The following is a 27,487-nucleotide window of genomic DNA, read 5'->3' as shown; positions in this document are numbered from 1 at the left end:
TGTCCTGCTCTAAGCAAGTCTGTCGACCTATTCCACAAATCCCAACACTCCATCATGAAGTTTCCAGAAAAAATACACGATTAAACCCAGATCTATATTTTCCAATGTAGACCCCAACTATCATATCTCCTTCTCCAACATCAGGGGTCTACGTTCCAACCTTACAGAGGTTGAAACCCAATTTCAGGAGACTAAACCAGATCTATTATTCCTAAGTGAAACTGGCATTGGACCGACTATTTCCCTAGATGAGTTTGTAATTAAAGGATACTCTAACTTAACTTCCAAATTTGACCCCCAAGATCGCCATGGCCATGGAATATGTGCCTACATTAAAGATGGGTTTCCATGTGGTAGGGACATTTCCTAACTTACCCTATATGTGCTTCTGGATTGCACTTGTTCACACTACTGCATTTATATTTGCTCTCTATTGTGCCCACAATAGCAGAGTTACTATCTTTAAAAGCATATCTGAGAAAATTGACCACATCCTGTTACTCATCCTTCGGCTAACATTCACGTCTGTGGAGACTCCAATGTTCATAGTAGGGAATGGTTAATCCACTCAAACAAGACCGATGATGTGGGGAGGTTCCGTTACGATTTCTCCATTGCTTATGACCTCACTCATATTATTTACGGACCACCCGAATGCCCAACACTGATGGCCAGTATGCAAGTCTCCTAGATCTTTTTCTCACAACTTGCCTTGAGCTATGTTCATCTTTCATTCTGTCTCCTTTCGGATCTTCTAACAACTCCATTGTATCAGTTAAGATAAAAATGAAATATAATAAGTCCTCAGACGTACCTCTCCATTGTACAGTATATCAATACTATATGGCTGACTGGGATAGCTTCAGTATATTTATATCAGATCTACCTCTGCATTCCATGTTTAAAAAGGATGTGTCCTCTATAGTATCAGACCTGACGGAATGGTTAATTGTAGGTATAGACCGTTTCATACCCTTGAAAAAAGCAACAACTGTAAAAGTGTAATAAAGAATGTGCGTCAAGTCTAAAGTAGATGAGCAGCAGCTAGGTTCTCACCAGAATTCTGAACACAAGCATGTGCTCTATCCCAACTATCATCAATGGACCTGAGGTAATCTCGTCAGCATCAGACAAAGCCAAACTCTTTGCCAAGAACTTTGCAGTTAATTCTACCCTATGTGATCAAGGCCACCAACCCTCAGTATTTCCTCCTGTATCAGAAAACATGCTATGCGACATACAAATATCTGTGCATGATGTTGCCAAGCTAATCAAAAACCTTGATTCCAGTAAAGTAACTGACCCTGATGTGCTTATGATTATATCCCATAGAATTAGCAAACCTCTCGATGGAGGCTTTCTTTCTAGGGTAATTGACATATCAAAGGCCTTTGATAGGGTATGGCATAAAGGTCTACTTCATAAGAGCTCTAGCTACGGTATAGCTGGAAATGTCTTCTCAATTATTAAATCATTTCTCTCTGATAGATTCATAAGAGTAGTGGTTGATGGGCAGAAATCAGAAGCTCACAGTATTAATGCTGGAGTCTCTCAGGGGTCCATCTTGGGCTCAACTCTCTTCCTGATCTACATCAATAATTTCCCAAATCACATTCTTAGATCATTCGTAGACATTGATGCTGATGACACTACCATCTATGGTAGCATATCAAAGGCCGTAAACAACCAAGTTCTCTCTGATTCTCTCTCTTCTGATCTTGAGCACATGGTAGAATGGGGAAACAGGTGGCTGGTTACTTTTGATGCATCTAAAACCAAGCTTGTATCTTGTCATCATCAATGCTCTGATCCCCATCTGGTATCAATTGAAATGAATGGTTGTTGTCTTGGGGAGGCTCCATGTTTTGACAAGCTTTTGGACTTGACCTTTACTCTTGATCTGAAATGGAATACGTACATCAAATCTGTTGCCAGGGTCACTGGAAAGATGTTGAGATCCTTCTATCGATCCAGTAGATATCTCACTGCTGATGCAATTCTCTACCTATATAAGAGCCAGGTACATCCAAGGATGGAGTACTGCTGTCACATCTGGGTAGGAGCTGCTAGAAAGATCTTATCCTGCCTCGTAGCTTAGTAGGGGATGCCCTTTTGTCTTCCCTGCAACCTCTTTCTCACAGAAGAGATGCTGCGAGCCTGTTTCTGCTTTATCATTATTTTCATGGTAAGTGTTCATCTGAGCTCCAATCTATGGTTCCCCCCTCACCAAACTTTCAAGAAAAACACTCGTCCAGCTGAAAACACTATCAATAATTTCCCCTACTCTTTATCTGTGCCTAAACCTAAACGTAGATTCCATTAAAAAAGCTTCTTTCTTAGAACTGCACACCTGTGAAACTCTCTTCCATTTACCTGCTTTCCAACTGACTACAATATGGTTGTCTTCAAGTTCAATGTAAACAAGTTCTTGATGAGCCATTCCCCTTAAATAATCCAATTTACCAAATTTCCACTACTAACGATTACTACGATATTGTCCCATTGACTACTGTACACTCATTAACCCTTATCCTCGAGTGGCCTCTGGGCCTTGATAAGTGGTAACTCCAATGTAAAAAATATAAATATATATATATATACGTGTGTGTGTGTGTGTGTGTGTGTGTGTGTGTGTGTGTGTGTGTGTGTGTGTGTGTGTGTAAGAATATAAATATTTATAAAGTGTTTTAACTGACAGAACTGTACGAAAATGGTTCAAAAAGTTTAGATCTGGAGATTTAAGCCTTAATGATGGAGAACCTTCAAATGATGACTAAATTAAGGCATTAATTAGGAATAACTTATGCAACATGCGAATTAGCTTAACACATCAAAATGCACCATTCATGAATAGTCAGTAAAACTTTGGTATACAGATTGAGATGACGTTTGGATGACACAAGATTTGATTAAAAAAAAATAAATGGGGGTGGGTTGCATTTCCATCTGCTATTTGCTTTATAAACGGAATGAAAATGCACCCGTTTTAATGCGAGGTCTTACAAACGATAAGAAATGGATCATCAACCATAATGCTGTGAGAAAACTGCAGCAGACGAAATTGCAAAAACAAGGAGCGAATTCCTGCAGCTGGAAATTTTGAATACACTTCCTTCCTAGCTTGTCCAATCAGAAGCCAACTCTCAGTCACATGACCGAGTTTATAAAAGTTTAAACCGGCAACACATACACTTTCTCTCTCTCTCTCTCTCTCTCTCTTCCCAGATTGTGAACTGACAGCAACTCCACGTGGAACAGACCTGTCTCCCCCAACTTCTTTCTTGGGACTCAACAGAACTCACCCGGCCTTCGGGCTTCCATGCAGTTAGAGTTAGGGTTAAAAGAACTCACCCGGCCTTCAGGCTTCAGTGCGGTACACGCATGAACTCTCTTTCTCATCCTACACTACTGTCTCTAATCTTTTGTGATGCACACTTTTACGAGACAAATAATCCATTATGGTTCCAAACTTCAATACTTCCACTTTTTTTTTTTTAAAACCATATATATATATTAGGGATGGGACGATTCTAGTATTTTTACTGATTCCAATACAATTACCGATTTCATATTAAATTCCCGATTCCGATTCTTTCCAAATCTCTACATATTTAACTATAAAGTTGTCAACTTTCACGATTACCGTGAAAACACATGTTAAATGTGCAGATATTTTCTTAAATGTAAAGATACACTTGTGAGGGATGATCTATCGATTTTAGTTTTACTGATAGGTTAAAATCAACAGATATTTACTATATAAGTATTAAAGAAAATCAAACAAAAAGCGAATTAAAATAATCGTTTTTGGCATCAGAAAATAGGGACAAATTTTTCTGATTCCGATACCCCAGAAATATCCGATTTTTTCGATTCCCAATTCCGATTCATCGACCCAACACTAATATATATATACATATATTACATAGGAAAATATGAGCATGAAAAGTAATATGGTTAAGATTAAACATGGAAAAGTAAAAGGACTAATTGTTAAAACTGGAAAAAAAAAAGATATTTTAGTAAAAAATATAATAAATTTATAACTGAAAATATTGACACATTAAGAATTTCTTAAAAAATTCAATTTAATATTATATATAAAGTCTTAATTAATACTGCAATATTTATATAATAGTTATAAATTTATTAGATTTTTTACTAGAATATCTTGTCTTTTTCTTTTCCAGTTTACTTTTCCATGTTTAATCTTAACCATATTACTTTTTATGTAAACCATGATTTTTCCAGGCTTTGCTTTGAAATAATATTTTCCCCCTGTTTCACTTGTTACCTGTGAATTATTAGCAACGATACAGCTGAGCAACAGGTTAAACCGACAACACACTCTCTCTCTCTTTCTTCCCAAATTGTGGACTGACAACAACTCCACATGGAACGGACCTGTCTCCTCCAATTTCTCTCTTGGGACTCAACATAACTCCCCGGCCTTCAGGCTTCCATGCGGTTAGGGTTAGGGTTAAAAGTAATGTTTCGCTGTTTCACAGCTTGTCAGTGCGGCTTGACAAGCAACTACCTCAAGCTAGAATCGAAACCTGATCGCCAAACGATAGTCGGAGCTTCTAACCGTTGCGCTATACAGCTGCTGCTATGCGGGCAGTGAATTAACAATGTTTTAACATTGTCCAAATACCTAAGCTCAATTTCTTTACACAAAGAGCATTGCTTCATACACTAAGAGTAATTTCCAATATGCTCAACCCAAGATAGGGAGCATTATAGTCATCCACATATAGTACTGTTTTGCTGTTTCACAGCTCATCAGTGTGGCTAGACAAGCAACTACCTCAAGCTAGGATCGAAACCCAATCGCCCAAACAACATATATTACATAGGAAAATGTGAGCATGAAAGGGTAATATGGTTAAGATTAAACACGGAAAAGTAAAAGGGCTAGTTGTTAAAACTGAAAAAAAAAAAACATAAAAAATATAAATTTATAACTTAAAATATTGTAGCATTAAGGATTTTTTTTAAATTCAATTTAACATTATATATAAATTCTTAATTTTTTACTAGAATATCTTGTCTTTTTCTGTTTCAGTTAACTTTTCCATGTTTAATCTTAACCATATTACTTTTTATGGTTGCATTTTTTCCAGGCTTTGCTTTGAAACAATATTTTCTCTCTGTTTCACTTGTTACCTGCGAATTATTAGCGACAATACAGTTGAGTGACAGATCGGGACAGTGGTGAATTATTAGTCACAGTTTTTATTATATCTTGTTACGTTGTCATCTCCGCCGTTCCCAGCCAATTTGAGGTAGTGTAACAAATTTGGTTGCTATGGTAACCAACAGCCAATAAAAAAAAAACGTCGCTATGTTCCTTACACATTCTGAGAAATTTTTGAACACAGTAATTTTATTATCACTTTTAGTCTATCAAACGAAAATTGAAAAATTTTACTTCACAATATAGCTGAGAAGGTGACATATGAACTGTAAAATTTGTTTGAGATTTGGTCTCAAAATGAGTGAGCGGTGAAGCTTTAAAGCAGTTCTAAATGAGTAAAACTAACACTTAACCATGTATTCAAACACTTCCATGTTTGAATGATATATATATGCAAGTAGTATCAAGTAATTATATAAAAAAATAAATAAGAAAATCATATTAATAAAAGAGAGGAAACAATAAAAAAATAATTTCACTCTGTTTTGAATGTTTTATTTTGCTTTCAATCCATTGGAATAGCCTCCTATAAATTATTTTTTTGTTCCTAATTTGTTTATTATTTCTTTTTTCTTTTCTTTTTTTAAGGCTGTTTCCAAATAAATCGCAAGGAAAGAATCCAGCTTCTTATCCACTTAATGAAATGGAAGCAGAGGTAAATATATACATACATATATATATATATATATATATATATATATAATTTTTTTTTATGTAAATACAGTCATATCTTGCTACGATGTGCAGACCGTTTCAATCATATTAGACATCATCAGTTTTTGTACCTTAATTTTTCTTGCCTGATGATGTCTAATATGACTAAAGCAGTCTGCACATCGTAGCAAGATATGACTGTATTTGCATAAAAAAAATATTTTAAAAACATAACTTGCTCTCTTATAATTGAGCACTATCAACGACCTTTGTTGAAATTCAGTTATTTTAAATTTTTGGATATCTTCCCACCAGAAAAAAAAATATATATATGTGTGTGTGTGTGTGTGTGTGTGTGTGTGTGTGTGTCCCCCGACAACATAACAGAAATACCTATATGTATAATTAAAAATATATATATTATATATGTATAATATATATGTATAAAAATATATATGTACATATATTAGACTATATATCTATGTATCATGTATCTATGCAAAAATAGATATGTACATATATTAGACTATATACCTATGTATTGTTATCTATGCATTATGTATATATATCAGACTTTTTAAGACTATATATTGGGGTTTTAGATATGTATGGCTAGGTTTCTTTCCTGTCTGGTACCGAAGATACTTAAGCTTTTATACATTTTCATTCTTATAAAATTTATATGCTAATTAACATATTGCAGAATAGATCTTATAATCTTATTATTAAGTTTACTTATATATATTATTAATATTTCATTTTTTTTTTATATCAGTATAAATAGTAACTGTATTGTGTCTACATTTTGTTATTGGGGAAGTGGTAGTTTACATGGGAGAGCCATGTATTTTACAGCTGTCTTGTTTTTAAATCTCCAAAACAGCTACATTGTAGGCAGCTGGTGATCCCCGTTTTCTATTTAACAATTTTAGTTAAGGCTAAATCATCAAGAGTCATTAAGAGTCATCAAGAGTCATCAAGAGTCATCAAGAGTCATTAAGAGTCATTAAGAAGCTTCACAAAATCAATTATTTTTTTTCCTCTCACTTCTGATAATGAATGTTTTATTTTCACCACAGATAATTCGACAAACTCCTGAATTGAAAGACAGATTCAAGAGAGCTTTCAAGATGATGCTCGACTATTTTGGCATGGAACTCGATGAAACCAGGAAGTGTTTCACACTTGCAAGCAATTCTGATGAAAGACTGAAGAGAATCAATACCTGGTAAGTTGTATGTTGCTGTCTAAATTTTCTAGTGTTGGGGCGATAAATCGGAATCAGCAATAAAAAAAAATTGGAACTTTTAGGGGTATTGGAATCGGAAAAATGTGTGCTTATTTCCCATTATTTGATTTTGTTTAAAGCAAAATCTTCCAATAAAATAATATTTATTTATTTTAAACCATCAGTAAAACTAAAATCATCGCCACAAGTGTATATGTACATTCGGGAAAATATCTGCACATTTAACATGTGTGTATTCGTTGGTATCTTATATGCTTGTTTATAGATTGATGGGGTTCTTGGTTGATTAACTGTGTCTAACTGTGTCAGATATATACTCGAGAGTTATGACAATTAAAAGAATATGCTGTTGTCATTGCCCTGATGATTACATGATAGTGTTAGAGCTACCAAGCTAATAGGACTTTAGATAGGTTTTATGCGTGAGTGCACAAAACCCCTAATAAAAGATTTTTAGTTAAAAATGAAGACAATGAAAGGAATCTCATTTTAACATTTAATAAACAACTTTATTTGTTATCTTCGTTAGTAGCGTTAGTAGAAGAGAACGGGTTAGTAGGTGGAAGTGTTTTTGTGTAACGCTAGATCTATTATATTGCCGGCTTGTTGAAGAGAGCACAGCTCAGTCCACACATCTTTATAGCTAGTAGTCACCGGGATGAAGGAAGCCAGTTAAAGGAAAAAGAAGGAGCAAAGTCTTCAATGTGTATATTTCTGTAACCATCGTCATAGATGGCCTGTCGGCTGAAAAATGACGTCATCGCCATAGGTCTTACAAGCAAGATAAGTGGAACACAGACTGTCGATAATGAGCAGATATTTTTTACAGAAAACGTTAGAAAACTTCAAAATTGGATTAAAAAAGATAAACATAATACTTTGTACTGAAACTCATCCAATAGTAATAATAAAAATATTAATAATAAAAAACGAATTGAAAGGGAGAAAAGTTGTTAAAAAGTTTAAAAAGAAAAGGAATGCGATTTGATTTGTATGAAACTGGAGTTTATTCAATAGAAATAAATAAAAATGAACAATAAATATTTTAAAATCAAAAAAACAATATTTTAAAAATCAAAACTGAAAAACAAATGATAAATTAGTTTAGCTGAAATACGAACAATAAATTTGTTTAACTGAAAAACGAACAATAAATTAGTTTAACTGAAAAACGAACAATTAGTTTAACTGAATAACGAACAATAAATTAGTTTAACTGAATAACGAACAATTAGTTTAACTGAATAACAAACAATTAGTTTAACTGAATAACAAACAATAAGTTAAAAATTAAATTCAAGCAAATGTTAGTATAAACAAAGTTACTAAGGCAGAAATATTTCAAACATTGAATATCCAAACTTTTCAAAAATCTGTTGTAGAATTTAATTAAAAGTTTGAATTTTTCTTTTTCTGATATTTTTTTTTATTAATATTGTCATTCTCTTTGCGACAAAAATTGTTTATAAGGGAATTTGATGAACTCCATATCAGCATTTTTTCAATTTGCTGAATAGTGTGACCCTCATCACAAGAGTCAACATGAAATAATCGATTTTGATCAGCCAAAATATTTAAAGTTATGTACATGGCTAATTTTCTCTGATGAATCGAATGTAAAAAAGAATCGCATTTTGTAAGTTTGTTTATAACTATATAATTATATAAGACAAAATTATTAGTTATATCATTTGGGTATAGCAGAGAACCTCTGTTAATACCCTGAAAGTAGCTGTTTAATTCAGCTATTTCTTCAACAGCATCTCTCCCGGATATTAAATTTTTGCAGCTATTGCATTTCAGTTTTTTGAAAACTGCATAACAGCAATAACCTGCTAAGTATAATATAACAGGAAGTACTTCCTTGCATTGATTAACATCATCTTCTATTACATCTATGTTAAATTTATAAACATGTAACTCTTGCTCCCTTGTTATTTCATCCCAGTTAGTTTCTTTTAAATTTTTCAATTCAATAGTTTCATTATTAATTGGTGAGCTCAATTTTATAACTGACAACATTCTGAGTTTTTTCTCACATTCATACACCTGACGTATCGATATATTATACTGATCGTCACTAAGTTGTCGATACTGACCATGTTTCCTTTGTTAACTTACCAGTTCTTCCAGGAATGCTATTCCAAGTTTCTAACCAGTCACAGAACACATTTAAGAAACTATAATTATCACTATTTAATGTAAGTGGATTATCATATTTATTACGAAGTCGACAACCTTTATATAGTGTTTTCACATTCAGTATTGTCCACCAATTATAAAATATTTGAATGTATTCTGCGATTTCTGCATAATTTGGCAAGCATTCCTGTTTTCCTAAGGTTAGCCAACCTTGAATAGTATATTTGTTGAAAATTTGCAAAAACAAATTAACATTTTGCCTTTCAAAAGTAGTTGGAGAAAGAGCTTTTGAAGTCAACTTATAGCAATATTTCACAAGTGATTGAGATTCTAGGGCATAAAGTTTATGTAAACTAGAAAATGGAGCACTTTGGATGTTATCTAATTCATGATTTCCATTATAACAAACTTTGGAAACATCATGCATTTACGTTCATCTTTTTGGCCAAGCCAATTGTTTCTAATGCATTTTAATATATGCACTGAGTCGAATAAGAAGAAAAGAGGGCTAGACGTTCTAACTGGATGGGGATATACAATTGAAAGCTTTGATGGGCTACAAAAGAAAGACAGCTTTTTTATTTATTGCATTATTATCTGTTATAACACATAATACCTTAAACCCTATATCTTCTAAGCCAATTATTACACGTTTAATTATGTCAAATAAGTTCTCAGCTAGAAGATATTTAGTTGGCATAACATGCACAACATCCTTATATTGTGAGAATACACTGCTAAGCATAAAAGCAAATGCACTTGTGGCAGGTTCATTGCTGTTGTTAGCTAAGCCAACAATATTACCACCTTTATAATCAAGATAAGGTTTGAGATGTATTTCATCAACAAGTAAAGATACTGTGATGTCATTTTGCATTAGTAACTTGAACTTACGTTTAATATACATGAGAAAATTGTTATCTGTGTTGTTCAATGACAGGATTCATAGAAGTTGATAAGGTTAATCTTCGAATGGTTGAATAGCATGGTAAAATTACATTTTTAGTGTCTCTTAAAAGTCTGTACCCTCTAGGGGAGCAGTTATATAATAAGGAAGAAAATACCATCATTTCACTCAAATAATTAACCTTATTCATTGTCATTATGTTAATTTGTTCATATATGAACTTAATGGCATTAAAATATTTAAATGATTCATCTTGCACTAATAGCAAAAATGATAAGATTAATTTTAATAAAGAACTTATATTAGAAGTTTTAATTTCCTGTTCTTCGATGTCCATTTTTTTCATGTTTTACATAAAAATCTGCAGAGTATTTTCCTCTGTTACATGTTTAGGAATTCTATATACCCCTATAGCACTCATTTCCACATCACTACAGAATACTCTAACGGCCAAGTCCGGTTCAATCACCATAGACATTTTTATTTTGGGGCATAGGCATCTCTTTATATGGCATATGATGATGGTATTGTCTTGCCTAATAGAAGTCCAATAATTTTTATCTATAAACGTTAATTTTTTTTCTAAATCATCAATATTATGGAATGTTTTACGTTTCCGTAACTCTAACTCGTCAGCAACACTTTCACATAATGCACGCTTAAGAGCAGAATTTTCTAAACGCATTTTCTTTGCGTTAGGAGACTCTCTAAAAGTGGTTGATGACGATAAGTAGGAGGGACAGTTTGGTAATATTCGAGGAATAGCACCATCCTCAAGATAGGGATTTTTTTAATTTAAGACTAATTGTCTTTCCAGTCCTTTCATCAAATGCTGATGCCTCTCGCTGTATGTTTTCAGGTCGAAAATGAAGTTCACATACCTAAAGAAATAATTTAAAAGAAAATCGTACCATGTTTGACTTAATACAAAAAAACAAAAAAACAAAAGTTACATGACCAAAAACGATAGGATAAAAAAATAAGGTAAATGTGCAGAATTAGTCCACCCTCGAAAAATCCTTTTAAATTACCACTTTTATAGGTTTTCTGGGGTGCTGAAAACGACAATAACGTTTAAAATTATGGCAAACTAGTAGTTTCCAAGATATAAAGAGATATTAGTTAAAAGAAAGGTGTGGGGGGGATAATTTAACCTAAAACGACCACCCATTTTATGGCGAATTTTTTTTTTTTTTTTTTTTACATGGGCAACGAGCAATTTTTAAAAAAATTATATTTTCGCCTCAAAAACGACGAAGTGCCTCTTTGATGTAGGAATGAACACAACTAAATGTAAAATGAGCACCTACAGTTGACCCCCTCTCCTCGACAAAAATTCTATTTACACTTTTTGAAAGGAGGTGCTCATTTTACGTTAAACTGTGTTCATTGTACGTTGACTCCCAACCCCCAACATAAAGGTGTCTGTACTCATTTTTCTTCGCTTTTATTTGTTATAAAGAAAGCGCCCTATAAAAAAATTATGGCCATAAAGTGGGTGCTCATTTTACGTTAAATTTTTATAGAAAAGTGATCTCCCATATTTTAAAATCAATATTTCTTCATATCTTGGAAACTACTCGTTTGCCGTAATTTTAAACGTTATTTTCCTTTATAGCGCCACTAGCAGTATCAGAATTTTGGGGGAATTTTTGACAACCCTAACACAAAACTGCGAATAACATATACAAAACTCGTAATTTCTCTGTTTAAAGTGGGCTGTTTATTTTCTTTATAGAACATGCTTCCAAAATAAACTATTAAAATTGTTTAAAAAATAATAGAAATATTATTTTTTTATTGCCGGCATTTTGTAAAAACTTTTTTTTAGAATAAAAAATAATATTTCTATTATTTTTTAAACAATTTTAATAGTTTATTTTGGAAGTATATTCTCCAAAATTCTGACACCTACAGGGCCACAACATTTACCACAAATAATTATTAAGCTTTTGGGATAACAAAAACGGTCATAAACTTTTTAAAAAAGTTTAATCTATTTCACGCTGATATAAATATTGCACAGCAAAATAGTTGAACTAAAAAGATAAATGATTTTTCTTATTTAGAATTATTTAAACAAGGAATTCCGTTTTTACGATATCGCTTTTATTAAATTGTTAGGTGAAAGTACATAATATTTTCACCATACACCCCATTTTAAATAAGTTTCTAAATAATAATTTATTATTTCAGCACATAACTTAAATTACATGTAAAATTCATTTTTATATACATACTTTCATTTTTATTTTAAAATACGTTCTAAAAAATAAATAAATAAAAATAAAAAAGGCGCATTTTTTTTTTTTTTTTAAAATATCTCAAACATTTTAACACTTACTCTGCTATATTTAGATGGAATAAAATCCTTTCTTTTAATTGCATTAATCCACTGGTAAATTATTTCCTTTTTTTGGGGAAATGAAACCACGGTAACTTTTGGTCCATTTTCGTAGTTACCTCGGCATTTTGGAACTATACATCTCGACGGCATGTTTAAATTTATTTAACCCTCCAAAACTTTAAACCCACTTCCGGTTTAGTCATGAGACACATGACCAAATTTCAACAGACCGATGTTCATGACGTCACCAGACTAAATTATAGTCGTCGCTAGGCCATCATATTGCGGTAGCCACGATATTGCCAGCTTTTTGAGAGAACAGTTCTGTTTGCACGTGTTTATAGCTAGTAGTCGTTGGGACAAGGGAAACCAATTAAAGGAGAAAAAAAAGGCAAAGACTTCAGTGTGTTCACGTGTTGTTGTGGGTGTGTGTGTGTGTCGGTGTATGTTCTTCAACATGATAAAAAATGTTCGTTTGGGTACCGCACATCAAAACAAATGGGAGTTTGAGAAGAGCCATTGTTAGCTTGTAGTACTCACATTGAGCCTGTGGCCCAAGCCCCAGGGTACTGTCTGCTGCCCGGCAGGGTCAGGATGAAAGAGGGTTAACAGTTTCAGATTTCGTCTTTTATATATTCTGTCACATGATTGAGAGCTGGCCTCTGATTGGACAATCCCGGGAGAAAATGGATATCAAATCTCGAGTTGCAAGAATTAGCTTCTACCTGTGATTGTAGCGAGTTTCGGCTGCTACAGATTAATTTGCAACACAAATGCACAGAATAATTAACCAACACCTCTTTTTATAACAAAACAATGAAAAGGCTTATTTTGAAAGACGAACTATGTCTGAGATGAAAGACAAGAAAAGGAACAAAAAGTTCTAGAATGTTCTCGTATCAAGATGCAGAAACTTGACGTGTCTGCAGGTTGTCCAGTGGAGGTTTTCAGTGAAGTAGTTGCAGCCTGGGAAGATTCAGTGGACAGAGAGTGAGAGGAAAAAGGTCTGTCGTCATTCGTGGTTTGAGCTTTTCTGCTTTCTGCTGGCTAGTTCCTTACAGAGGTAAGTAGTTCCTTAAGGAACATATGGGATTAATGCGCCCTAGTAGCTGGCTGGTTAGTGCGTGGCCATATCAGTCAGCAAGGAGGCATTAATCCACAAGAGAAAATAGTTTGTTATGGTGACTGCTACAGGGGCTCTGGTGAAAATCCAGAAGTCAGCGTAAGGATCTGTTGCCTTCTGCATCGTCTATGTGTGCAGCAAGCAAAGATATCTCTTGCAAGGAACCTCAAATCACTGGAACAAGAGTGACAACATTGGATCTACACTGTTCCTTTGTGCATTCTAGGCCAAACCTTGCTCGATTTCACATGCAACCATTGAATCTTGCTGTTTTAATGTTACACTGTAGGGACCCAACGTTAGTAAGTAACGATTAATTTAGCTAGTTTTAATTTTGATGAGGGTCACATGAGTATATGTCAGGATAACCTAGCTGCGAACATAATTGTATCCCAAAAACGATGTGATTTGAAGCGGAGGGCAATAGGTCAAACGCATACAACAAAACATATGGTCGAACGATACAGGATATAACATATTACATTTTCGAGCAAGAGAAACAAAGGTTTTTAAAATAAATATGTCTTGGGGAGTGATACAAACAGAACACATTCAGACAATGTAGAAACTAATAATCTAAGCTAAATGTTGCTGATCCATAAGAGAAAATAGTTTGTTATAATGACTTCTATGGTCCATTGCGTCAACCATTTCTCAAGAGTAAGTTAGTTAATTAAGAAGGAGATAATTATTTAATTAATCTCTCTCTCTCTCTTTCTCTCTCCATAAGTATACTTATGCAGATAGATATGAAAAGTCTTTATTAAAGATATATATATGAACCAAGATGGCTGTTAGAACAAACACGGACTGGTAAGTTTTCTAACTTCTTTATTGTTACTTTTTTCTTTTTTCTGACATTATGTTGTCATGCATTTTTATCTTTCTAAGCAAAGAATTTCTATTCTTCTGAGGAGTATATGCACAAGAAGAGTCAGTATTGACATAATAACTGTTTCTGCATAAAAAACGAATCTGTAAAAAATGTATGGAAATTTTAACATGCTGAAGGAGCTGTTTTGCATGAAAAATAAATATTTGTATTTCGGAATGTTGCTATACTGTTATTCTTATATCTCTATCTCTACTATTATATAAACGAAACTGTGTCTGTGAGTTCGTTCCCGATGGATTAAAAAACGGCCTGGTCAATTTTTATGAAATTTCACACAAAGACACTTCATGTGCCTGGCAGTGTTCTTAGATAGGTTTTGTGTTGAAATGTCTTTGACAAGTATCGATAATAGAAAAAATAATCCAATGAAAGAAGGAACAACCGATTTTGACTAAAGTTAACACCTTACACAACCTAACATCACATGGGCATTTCAGGAGTTTTATTACTACACAAGCTGAAAGGCCTTACATATAAAATCAACAGTAGGTTCTTTGATATGATGGGTGGGGGGGGGCTTCAAAACGATTTTTTTATCTTTAAAGCACAATTTCACAATGATACTTGACTTTTTTATTTTAAACTTAAATTCAAGCCATTGTCACCGCACAGCCAGTAATGTCAGGCGTGTAAAATCAACAGTAGGTTCTTTGATATGACAGGGGTGCGTTTGAAATGAATGCACTATGGAAACATGATACTTGACTTTTGCATTTTAACTTTAATGTAAGCCATTATATATAAAAATAACTTTATTAAATTAATAGTAGATCCTTTACAGTGCGATGTACACTACAGTATATTGTGAACTTAGTCACTACGAGAGGCATGTGAAGCTTCCTCCCAATAATCCGATGAAAGCAGGAGCAGGCAATTTTGACATCACAAGTATATTTTAGAACTTTTATTACCATACATGGCAAAAGGCTCGACATATGAAAGTGAACAGTAGATTTTTTGATATGACAGAGGCGCGTTCGAAATGAATGTTTCTGTTTAGAGCACAATTGAAGCATGATACTTGACTTTTGCATTTTAAACTTTAATTAAAGCCATTATATATGGAAAATAATTTTATAAAGTCAACAATAGGTTCTCTACAGTGCAACGTAGACTACAATGTACGGTGAACTAAGTCATTGTGAGAGGCAGTGTTCTTAGATAGGTTTTGTGTTGAAATGTTTTTAATAAGTATCGATAATAGAAATAATCCACATGTGAAGCTTGGTTCCGGTGCACCGCGATGGGTCCCCAATTAGAGTAGGCAATCAATTTGATTGAAAAATGAGTTATTTGATAGATTTCATTGACAATAAAAATATGGGAGTGCGAAACATTCATTGATCATCATTCAATCCTGAGCAACGTCAAGTCATCCTGCTAGTACACACACACACACACACACACACACATTATCTATCTATATATATCTATAAAAGTGAACGTGTCTGTCTGTCTGTCTGTCTGTGTACATTTCCCTATGCAATAATTTTTAGTCTATAGACTCGAAATTTGAAATACCGGGTACTGAGATTTGGGAAAATCGATGTGACGGGTGTCAGCCAGAAATTTGGCTGTTAAGGGGTCAAATTTAAACGATTTGACCTTTAAGAACTCTACCAAACTCCTCCGACAATTTTGGGTCTAGACACTTGAAATTTTAGATATAGGTTCCTTGAACCTGGATCTAACTTAATAAAGTGATTTGAGCCCGAAAGTATAAATTTTAAGGGGTCATAATAGGGGTCAAAGTTTTAAAAAATTAACCATTTTTTTTGTTTTTTTGCTTTTTTTGCACAGCATACACCTCCAAACATCCAAGCAACGCCGGGCACCCCTGCTAGTATATATATATATATATATATATATATATATATATATATATATATATATATATATATATATTAAATTAAAAAGGTGAGAAATAAAAGTTGCATAGAAGTTTATTAAATCATCAGAAGAGGATGCGGAGTTTATTTAGCTTATGTTTTAGTTGGACACCAGTGTTGAAGTTCAATCTTAAAATTATATTCTGAAAAAAAAAAATGTTTATTATATTTCTTTACTTTTCCTTTCCAGGGGTAACGAAGCTTTTTTATATATAAGCAGGATCCTCCTGGCACTTAAAGAATGTGGTTTTGAAGGATTAATGTTTCCATGGATGAAGTTCTTGGCTCAGCTCATCTATGAAGACAAAACGTTGGATCAAGCCGAAGAGAGCTTCGAAGGTTTCTGGGTGGAGACATTGAATGATGCTGATCGAGTGGAGATTCAAGCTATAGTAGCAGACTATCAACAGTAAAATGATGGAAGTCCCACTTCAAATGATAAAGATTACTAATGTTTTTTTTATTAAGTTTTAAGTAGCCATTTTCTTTTCTTTATTGTTGGTCCATGTTGTTAAGAAGGAAAATGTAATTTAATTTTTTTCAAATCAAATATTTTTACAGGGGAAATATCACGTGACATTAACTCATTTATAAAGAGTGTTTCTATTTCTAAGAATATGTCTCAACTAATGCAAGGGAAATAACTCATGTTATACCTTCAAGTTAGTTATCTGCCTTACATAAGCATTCCTTCTTTATATTAATAGTATTATCCAATCAGTTTGCGTGTTTCTGTCTTATTCACGTTTCTAGCCCGTGCATGACTTACAAATTACTATTTTTTTTATTCAATATTAATGTAATATTCATTTGAATAAAAAAATATGCAAACAAAAATTTTGTTTCTTTTTGTCCGTGTGTATGTGTATATATGTATATATTTATTAGTGATTAGACGATTCCAATATTTTTCCTGATTCCAATACAATTACGGATTCCGTACTTAATTTCCGATTCTGATGCAATTATTGATTCTGATTCTTTATAAATCTCTAAATATTTAACTATATAGTTATTTTTTTACTGAATACTGTAAAAATGTATGTTAAATGTGTAGATATTTTCTGAAACGTAAAAATACTCTTGTGAGGAGATAGTCGATAGATTTTAGTTTTACTGGTTGTTTAAAATCAATAAGTATTTATTATTTTAGTATTAGTACCAATAGTGGAAGATTTTGTTTCAAACAAAATGAAATAAAAAGACAAGCAAAAAAATCGTTTTGGTATTGGAAAATAAGCACAAAATTTTCCCGATTCCAATATCCCCCAAAATTCTGATTTTTCCAATTACTGATTCTAAATAATCGTCCCACCACTAATATATATATATATATATATATATATATATATATATATATATATATATATATATATATAAGGTAAAGAAAAAGGTTGTTACGGAAGTTATAATTTTGATTTCAAATGATGTATTTTCAAATAAGCTTCCGTTATAATACCTTTACTTTATATATCATTTTAAAGAGGGTTTTTTGCTCTAATCGTTTTTTTTTTTTGTTGTTTTTTCTTTTACATAGGAATCACCACATTATCAAGGCCAAGAGGCCACTCAAGGATAAGGGTTAAAGAGTGTACAGTAATCATTAGTAATGAAAATTTGGTAAATTTGATAACTTATATGGAACGGCTCATCAAGAACTTATTTACGTTAGACTTGAACACAACCATATTGTAGTCAGCCGGAAAGCAGGAAAACGGAAGACAATTCCACAGGCGTGCAGTTCTAAGAAAGAAACTTTATTCATGGAATCTACGTTTAGGTTTAGGCACAGATAAAGAGTGGGGGGAATTATTGATAGTGTTTACAGCTAGACGAGTGTTTCTTGTGAAAGTTTGGCGAGGGGGGACCATAGATTGAAGCTCAGTCGAACACTTTCCATGAAAATAACGATACATCAGAGACAAACTCGCAACATCTCTTCTGTGAGATAGAGGTTGCAAGGAGGAGAAAAGGACATCTCCTACGAGGCTACGAAGTCTATTTTGAACTCTATCAAGGCAGGACAAGTCCTTTCTAGCAGCTCCTGCCCAGATGTGGCAACAGTATTCCATCCTTGGACGTACCTGGGTCTTATATAGATTGAGAATAGCATCAGCAGTGAGATATTTACCGGATCGATAGAAAGATCCCACCATTTTTCCAGCGGCCTTGGCAACAGATTTGATATACGTGTTCCATTTAAGATCAGGAGTAATGGTCAAGCCCAGAAGCTTGTCAAAACTTGAGGCCTCCTGAAGACGAGAGCCATTCATTTCAATTGATGCCAGATGTGGATCAGAATGTTGATGATGTAAAGAGAGAAGCTTGGTTTTAGATGCATTAAAAGTAACCAGCCACTCCTTTCCCCATTGTACTACGTGCTCAAGATCAGAGGAGAGAGAATTGGAGAGAACTTGGTCGTTTACTGTCTTAGATGTGGTACCATAAATGGTAGTGTCGTCAGCATAATGATATAAGGATGTGATTTGGAAGATCATTAATGTAGATCAGGAAAAGAGTTGGGCCCAGGATGGACCCCTGAGGGACACCGGCATTAATACTGTGAGCTTCTGATTTTTGCCCCTCAACTACTACTCTTATGAACCTATCAGAAAGAAATGATTTAATAATTGAGAAGACATTTCCAGCTATACCATAGCTAGTTTAAATTACAATTGTTTTAAAACAATTGTGTATCTTTACGCAACATTGAATACAAGATGGAAAAAAAGCAAATTCACACAATTTTCTTATTTCAATTCAAGTTAGGTTGAAAAACTAAAACAGTTTGCAATATCAACAAAGTATTTGACCAGGAACTGAACACACAATGCAATGGTGGTTTAAGAAATTTCATGGCAGCAATGAGAGTCATGAAGATGATGAGCGTAGTGGTTGGCCATCGGATGTTGGCAACGATCAATTAAGCGCCTTAGTCAGAACAAGTCCGTGTACAACTGTTCAAGAACTTTCTTCTGAATTAGACGTAATGTATACAACAATTTTCAACCACTTGAAAGAGATTGGAAAGACAAAAATAGATAAATCAGTGCCTCACAAATTGAACGACAACCAAGGTGGAAAGTCTGAAGAGTATGGCGGATAAGGCGATGAGGTTCGCCTGGGCACCATAAAAGCAGGTTGCTGAGCAGAATTATTCAGACCTGTGTAGAGTGAACTTTTTAGATTCAAGCTGTTTCGGTGTTTTTTGTTACGTTATGGACAGATTCGACCTAAAACTGATTTCAGAGTTTGACGGCTCCCCCGCCTGCCCTTCTGTAGTGAAGTGGTGGGAAAAGGTTGAGCGTGTCTGCAGTCTATGCCAAATGAAGGATCCAGCACTAGTCATCCCGCTGAGGCTCACCAAAGGGGTGAACACCGTCTATCAGCAGCTCGGAGATGAACCTGGCCTGGAGGAGGTTAGATACGCACTATACACAGCCTTTGCTACAGTCCCCTTCATTGCCTGGGCCAAATGAGATGGTGGATGTGTACTTGACTGATTTAAGGAAGCTGGCCACGCCGTTCAGTGGAGTAAGTGACCAAATATCAGGATGCGCCTATCTGGCCGGACTTCTGGACAATGCCAGCCGACTGCTGCGAGCATCATCAAGGCCCAGTGAGCTGGGGCTAGATGAGTTGTTGGCTAGAACTCAAAAGATTCTAAAAAACAATGTGGAGCTGGTTTCAGCAGCCGCGAAAGCACCCGCACCGCCAACAGAAGGCGTGAAGTGTTATAAATATAGCGGGCCAAACCAGGAAACGGGCAAGGGGAGTAAGCTATATCACCAGTCTTCTTCCCAGATCGCCACTAAACTATTTTTCCAGAGACTGCCGAAGTGGTGTGAAGGACACACCTGACCAAGGGATATGAAAATGTAGGTGTTGCTACCGGTGCAACAAGTTGGAACACATCACGAGAAGTTGTCCAGGAAACGGGCAAGGGGAGTAAGCTATATCACCAGTCTTCTCCCCAGATTGCTACTAAACAAGGCGCTACCGGCAGTGAGCATCAATAGGCGTGAGTGCTTCACCCTTGTAGACACCTGGTACATGCAGACTCTCGTGTGCGAGACATGCTGTGATAGGTGGGACGAGATGAGGGTCCCGATGCTGATGGCTGCTGGTGATGGCTCGCTACACTCTTGTGGAGTAAGCATCATTCGTGAGAGTATCGGTGATAGGCCCTCAGTAGAACCCTGCTTATAGACAGTGAGATGCTTGGTTATAATCTGCTTCTAGGAATAGATGTTATTAAAGAATTGGGTGGTATCCATATTGACGATGAGGGTATGGCACGGTTCACTGAAGGAGTAACCTGACTTTTGTGTGGAATTTGACCAGCACACAAAATTCTGGATGCTATCCTGGAAATGGTCGAACGAGCAGCCGCCAGAGAAATTGTATAATAGAGTGCCAGAATATAAGATTTCCCCCAGAGTCCGTGTGGAATATGACAAGAAACTACAGACTTGGATCAGTAATGGGTAGCTAGTTCCTTATCCCAAGAAGGAATTGGTTTCCCCAATGTGCCTGATCCTGATAATGGTGGTTATCCAGCAAAACAAGTAGAATGCTCATGGAGGTCCTTACCAGGGTGCATGAGGAAGACTCAGCACAGAGCAGATGATGCGTTGACAGCCGAGACCTCAATGTATGGGTTGATGCTTGCTGGCTACAACCAGAAAAGGACTCCTAGCATATGAAACCTGGCAGAGCTCGATGCCGTCAGCAAGGGGATAAACTTGACAATTCTGTGGAAATTGACTACTTTTCACCGATTCTGCGTCTACAAATGGATTTCAGATACCCTTACCAGAAGGACCAGGGTGCGAACCAAAGCCATGAGTGAGATGCTCATCCGATGGCAGCTTGATACAATTGTGAGGCTGGTACAAGAATATGCACTGTCAATGGAGGTGTTTATAGTCAAATCCAGTCTGAACAACTGAACAAAGCAAATTGTACCCCAAAGATAGCTTGATGCCACTAATAGAGCCATTGAACCTGTACAACTTACCTGTGCCGCTTCCGTGATCCCCATTCAATTTAATTGAATCAAAGAAGTCCACCAGCAAAGCGGGTACCCTGAGATCAAACAGACCTTATATTTTGTTAAGTTGGTTGATTCAGAAATCCAGAAGATAGACATCAGGAGAGTTTGCTGATGGCCACATACCAAGCAGAAATGGGGTCATTGAGCAGAACCACAGGATTGTTAAAACCATCGCAGCCAAGACAAGCTGCACAGTGTCTGAAGCGGTCTACCTGTGCAACGTGACCCGAAGGATGATATCTCATCCTCCACGGCGCTGGCCAATGTATTGTACAGGTACCACATCAGGGTAAAAGGCATAGAGACCAACCTGTTGTCCAAACTGGAAACAACCAGAGATAGGCTGAAGAAAGGGGATGTCGTCTGGATTAAAAGCCCACGTGGTAAGTATACAACGAGGTATGGAATCGGGCACGTCGCTGAGGTGATCAGCACATAGGCAGTGCGAGTTGATGGCATGCCTTGTCACATTAGGGACCTGTGGCTGGCAATGCAATTGCGAGCACCCCTGGACAACACAAGCAAATCGGAGTCGGAGACCAGTGAGGAATCATTCTGGTTCACACCCGCTCTATCCAAAAGTGGTACAGAGAGTTGCCTCTCAGGGGACGCAGTTTTTTTTTTTTATCCACAGATCGCGAACGAGATCGCAAGCAAAGATGAGGCGTGCGTCCCAACCCACCCCCCTTTGAAGAACTTCCCGGCAGAGGCGACCACCACTTCTGGGCGATCGCTGTGATCATAAGATCAGGGGGAGTGTGGGGAAAATAGAGAAGGCCTACCGCAAAAACGAAAAGATCCAAAATGGCGACCATAGTCTTTTAATGCCCACAGTTTTGCACAGTTCTCAAAAAATCATGTCTTCCACATGATTTTAAGGTGTGCTTGGGCACCATAAATGCAGGTTGCTGGAGGGAGTGGGCAGAAGTGTTCAGACCCGTGTAGAGTGAACATCGTCATGCAACTCGTCAAACTTTTTCAATTTATTTCACTACCTCAGTATTATTGTCATATTAGCTCCTGCCACCAAATTGTTTTAATAACACTTGTCCAGGTTCACAAAGCCAAACAATACTGTGCCAGTGGAAGAGCACCTCTCAAAATTGAACATGCGTTCCTGAAGAGTGCCATTAGTGGTTGGGCATAGTAGAGAGTGAATAGCATGTAAAACATCGTCCTGCCAAGCGTTAATGGGTAACTGTTGGCATTCCAAAGCTAATAAGATACTGTTCCATATAATTCCATTATAGCACTCACATTGGCTGTTACCTTTTGGGTTATAAGCAGTAGTGTTTCTGGATCCAATCCCAAGTCGTAGTAGAAATTGATTGAATTCTCCCGACAGAAACAAAGTTCCCCAAACGGAATGGATAAATAAGGGCAGCTGAAGAGAGAGAAAATAGTCATCAGGCACTTTATTGTGGTTTGAGAAGGATATAGCAGCCGAAACTCGCTATAATCACAGGCAGGAGCTAAATCTCGCAGCTCAAAATTTGAAATCCATTTTCTCCCTGGTTTGTCCAATCACAAGCCAGCTCTCAATCACATGACTGAGTACATAAAAGGCGAAATCACAAACCGTTTTCCTTTTTCTCACTGGCTCCAGCTGGCAGCAGACTTTGCTTGGGGCTTTGGCCCAAGGCTGAACATGAATTATAGCGCTCACATTGGCTGTTACCTTATAATGGCTCTCTTCAAACTCATGTTTATTTCCACGTGTGGTACCCAAACAAACATTCTTATCGATACACACACACACTGAAGCGTTTCCCTTTCTTTCTAAAGAACTACTCTCATCGACACACACACACCTACTATGACACTGAAGCGTTTCCCTTTCTTTCTCCTTTAACCGGCCTCCTTTGTCCCGATGGCTACTAGCTATAAACACGTGTAAACGGAACTGTACTCTCCTCAACAAGCCGGCAATATATTAAATCTATCTTTAAAGAAGAACACTTCTGCTTACTAACCCGTTTCTCTCACTCTTGTACATGCTACTAACGATGATGACAAATAAAGTTGTTTATTAAATGTTAATATGAGACTTTCTCTTGTCATCATCTATTATATAAAAGCGAAAATGTGTGTTAGTGTGTGCACATTTTTTGTATGTCTGGCAAAGGCTTTTGAAGGGGGGGTCGTTTGAGGGGGGGTCAACTTAGAACTGTACGCCTTTGGAACTCTCTTCTGTTTGCCTGTTTTCCATCTGACTACAATTTGGTTGTCTTCAAGTCCAACGTAAACAAATTCTTGATGGACCATCCCCTTAAGTAATCCAATTTACCAAATTTCCACTACTAACAATTACTGCAATATTTTCCTATTGAATAACACTTGTCCAGTAAATTGAGTAACCCTTATCCTCGAGTGGCTTCCGGGCTTTGATAAATGGTGACCCCTACGTAAAAAAAAAAGAAAGAAAAAATGGTTCAATCATGTCATTCTCAAGTAATTTAAGAGTTTCTTTTTCAATGAACCAAGCATCCTCAGCACGGTAATAATGGGACTTAGTAGCAATGGGTTTGCAATTGGGTGTCAAATTTTTAATAATTTAATGGGAGCACAATTGATTATAGTAACAGTGCAGATTTGTAGACTATCCTGTGACCCGCCAAAAGAAATAGTAATACTCCAGTACATTTTTAAAAAGGCTTGTCATAAGCAGATTTTAGTAGTTTGATGGCATGTTCAAACTCAGAACAACACTCGATAACGTCAGCAACCATAGCAGAAATGTTTAGATAAAGGACTTCAAGTCTGTCTGGATTTAAATGCTCAATGGTAGACAAATAGTAAGTAAAGTTTGGTACCATAGTTTCCAAAGTTTGCTAGCCTGAGAGTCAGCAGAAGATATGCCGAATCTGTCCATTTCATGGATAAAATTAAGTTGAATAAATTGTAATGTAATAAAGATGCTAACAGAAAGACCTTTTTCCAAGGCTTTATTCAACGGAATTTTATGACCAATGTGGCAAGTGGCCAGGAACGAATGTTAATAAAATAATAATAATTAAAAAAAAAGCATTCAAATAAGAAAATAAAGAAAAAAGCAATCAGCAAGATATCGTGAGAGGAAATATGCAAATCAAGAGAAAGTCACTTTAATAAGAAAGTTATTATAAAAAATCATAACAAACATATCACAGAACGAGTAACCATTATTTTTTTATGTTTGTAAGAATTTTTATTTTTGTTTAAACTACTAGTATATTTTAGTGTTTTTTGTATAGGGTTAGTGTTGGGGTAAATGATGGACATATTTTTATTGTCTTGTTTACTTTTTTTCTTGCTATTTTTCTGTATTTTTTTTAACAATTAAAAATAAAGAATGACGGGATATTACAAGGATTAAACGAAAAATAATTAAAAATATATAGTGTTTTGAAAAAAAAAAAAAAAAGACAGCCATTTTGGAAATATTAAAAAATGTTTACTCGTTCTATGGTGGCTAAGAACCGGGTAGATATTTTACGTTATCTTTGGTCCCCCTCACCAATCTTTTACGAAAAACACCCGTCTAGCTGAAACTACTATCAAAAGTTTTCCCCACTCTTTATCTGTGCCTAAATCAAAACGTAGATTCCATGAACAAAGCTTCTTTCTTAGAACTGCACGCCTGTGGAACTCTGTTCCGTCTGCCTGCTTCCCACCTGACTACAACCTGGATGTCTTCAAGTCCAACGTAAACAAATTCCTGATGAACCGCCCCCTTAAGTAGACATTTTATTAAATCTCCACACTAACGTACTGTGCATGCAATAACCTTTATCCCTGAGTGGCTTCCGGGCCTTGATAAGTGGTGACCACCTCATAAAAAAAAAAAGAAGTGAATCCCCACTTTAAAGTCTAAATTATTTATTTTAATTTTAACATTCTATTTTTAATTTTTACCTGTATATTTCTAGGATGACTTGCAATCGGAGAATCTTATTTTTATTTTCTTTTTCTGTTGACAGCCTAGGGTAAAAATTTACAAAATATATTTGTTTGACATATTTAAAAAATTGCTTTTAAATCTGGCTGTTGATTTTATAAAGTGAATTTTTTTAAAAAAATAAATTTAAATTAAAAAAAAAAAGAAAAAGAAAAGGAAAAAAGAAAAATAATACTAATCTAAACTTCCGGTTTTTAGATAAGCTTCGTGTTACTTATGTTTGTCTGTGAGTCACTTTCTTTTTCTTTTTTTTTTTTTGCATGGGGTCACTACTTATCAAGGCTCAGAGGCAGCTCGAGGATAAGGATTAATGGGTATACATTAGTCATTGTGATTTTAGCGCAGTAAACATTAGTGGGAATTTTGTAACTTGGATTACTTAGGGGGACGGTTCAATAAAAACTTGTTCACATTTGACTCGAAAACAATCAGATTGTAGTCAGCTGGAAAGCAGGCAAATGGAATAGAGTTCAACAGGCGAGCAGTTCTAAGAAAGAAGCCCTGTTCATGGAATCTACGTTTAGGTGTAGGCACAGATAAAGAGTGTGGGAAATTGTTGATAGTGATTCTGGCTAGACGAGTGTTTTTCGTGAAAGTCTGGCGAGAGGGGACCATAGATTGAAGTTCAGATGAGCGTCTGCCATGGAAATAACGATGAAGCAGGGACAGGCTCACTATGTCTCTTCTGTTGTAAAGACGTTGCAGGGAAGAGAAAAGGGCATCCCCCACTAAGCTACAAAGTCTATTTTGAACTCTGTCAAGACAGGATAAGCTGTTTCTAGCAGCTCCTGCCCAGATGTGGCAACAGTGCTCCATCGTTGGCCGAACCTGGCTTTTATATAATTAGAGAATTGCATCCGGAGTGAGATATCTACTGGAGCGGTAGAAGGATCCCACAATTTTTCCAGCTCAAGATCAGAGGAGAGACAGACAGAGAGAACTTGGTCGTTTATGGTCTTCAAAGTGCTAACTGAGAGCTTCTGATTTTTACCCATCAACCACTACTCTTAAGAACCTATCAGAGAGAAATGATTTAATAATTGAGAAGACATTTCCAGCTATACCATGACTGCAGATCTTGTGAAGTAGACCTTTATGCCATACATTATCAAAGGTCTTTGATATGTCAAGAGCAACTGCCCTAGACAGGAAGCCTCCATTGAGGGATTCGCCAATCCTGACTGTTAGGTTTTTGCTGGAACTTTTTTGAGGGTATGAAACTGTCTATACCTACAGTTAACACTTTCCGTCGGGTCTGATACTATAGAGGACACATCCTTTTTAAACATGGCACATAGAGGTAGATACTTTTAAGTGACAATATCCCAACATGATTAGGTTATTCTCCTTAAAACAGAAAAAAGATGGCGCTGATCCGGCAGATCAAGGCGGAACCCAGAAGAAAGCGTCGGCAGCCCAATTAAGAATACAAAAAGGTCCGACATGTTGTCTTTTTTTTTTTTTTTAGCTTTCATTTTTTATTCCAACTCATTAGATTTGTAAATAGCAGATATCCATTTTTATTTTCGCTTCGATCCTCTTCCGTTGGTTTTAAAACAAATTACTAACTTTCTTTTTTTATTATTGTGTAGATTATTATTTCGTTACCTTCTAAATATTTATTTTATTTGAAATACCTCCCCCCTTTTTTTTCAATATATAAAAAAAATCAAAACCAATAATTGGTAAAAAGTCTTTTCGTTTCCAAGATTAACGAGTCTCTTTCCGTTCTTCTCTTCTTTTAAAGTAATAACGTCATAAGTAATCGTTTATCTTGAACTTTTCAACTTTAAGGTAGTTACCATTAACAAAAATAGCTGGGTATTTAAAATTAAACATTTTTTAAAAACAGACAGAAAATTCTTCTTTTTTTTTTTTTAATTATGTACATACCTGTCACTGAACGAAGATGTCATATTCTAAAAATCGCGTAAATTGATCAAGTTTTTTTTTATGCTTCTTCGCTATAAGACCGAAAATAGAAAGCTGCAAAATTGAATTTCCATTAAAAACCAATGTTGTCTACTTAATTTTTATGTTGCAATTTCACGAGGATCTCCATTATTGGAATTGTAACAAGACAGACTGTAG

The 27,487-nt window shown here is 35.4% G+C and overlaps 1 protein-coding gene across 1 annotated transcript in view; it reads left to right on the top strand.

Annotated features, from left to right (window-relative positions):
• Positions 1–17,240, top strand: part of LOC145252594 (opioid growth factor receptor-like protein 1) — a 39,079-nt gene extending 21,839 nt beyond the window's left edge. Inside the window, exons 5-7 of the mRNA XM_080112275.1 lie at positions 5,786–5,852; positions 6,931–7,079; positions 16,594–17,240. Coding sequence (XP_079968401.1) covers positions 5,786–5,852; positions 6,931–7,079; positions 16,594–16,816 — 439 coding nt within the window. The 3' untranslated portion in view covers positions 16,817–17,240. The remainder of the gene's footprint in view (positions 1–5,785; positions 5,853–6,930; positions 7,080–16,593) is intronic.
• Positions 17,241–27,487: the final 10,247 nt, after the last annotated feature.

Source organism: Euprymna scolopes, chromosome 29 (genome assembly GCF_053919585.1).
Source record: "Euprymna scolopes isolate OS-2025 chromosome 29, ASM5391958v1, whole genome shotgun sequence".
In the NCBI taxonomy this organism is placed as follows: Eukaryota; Metazoa; Mollusca; class Cephalopoda; order Sepiida; family Sepiolidae; genus Euprymna; species Euprymna scolopes.
This window is presented reverse-complemented; position numbering and strand designations above follow the sequence as displayed.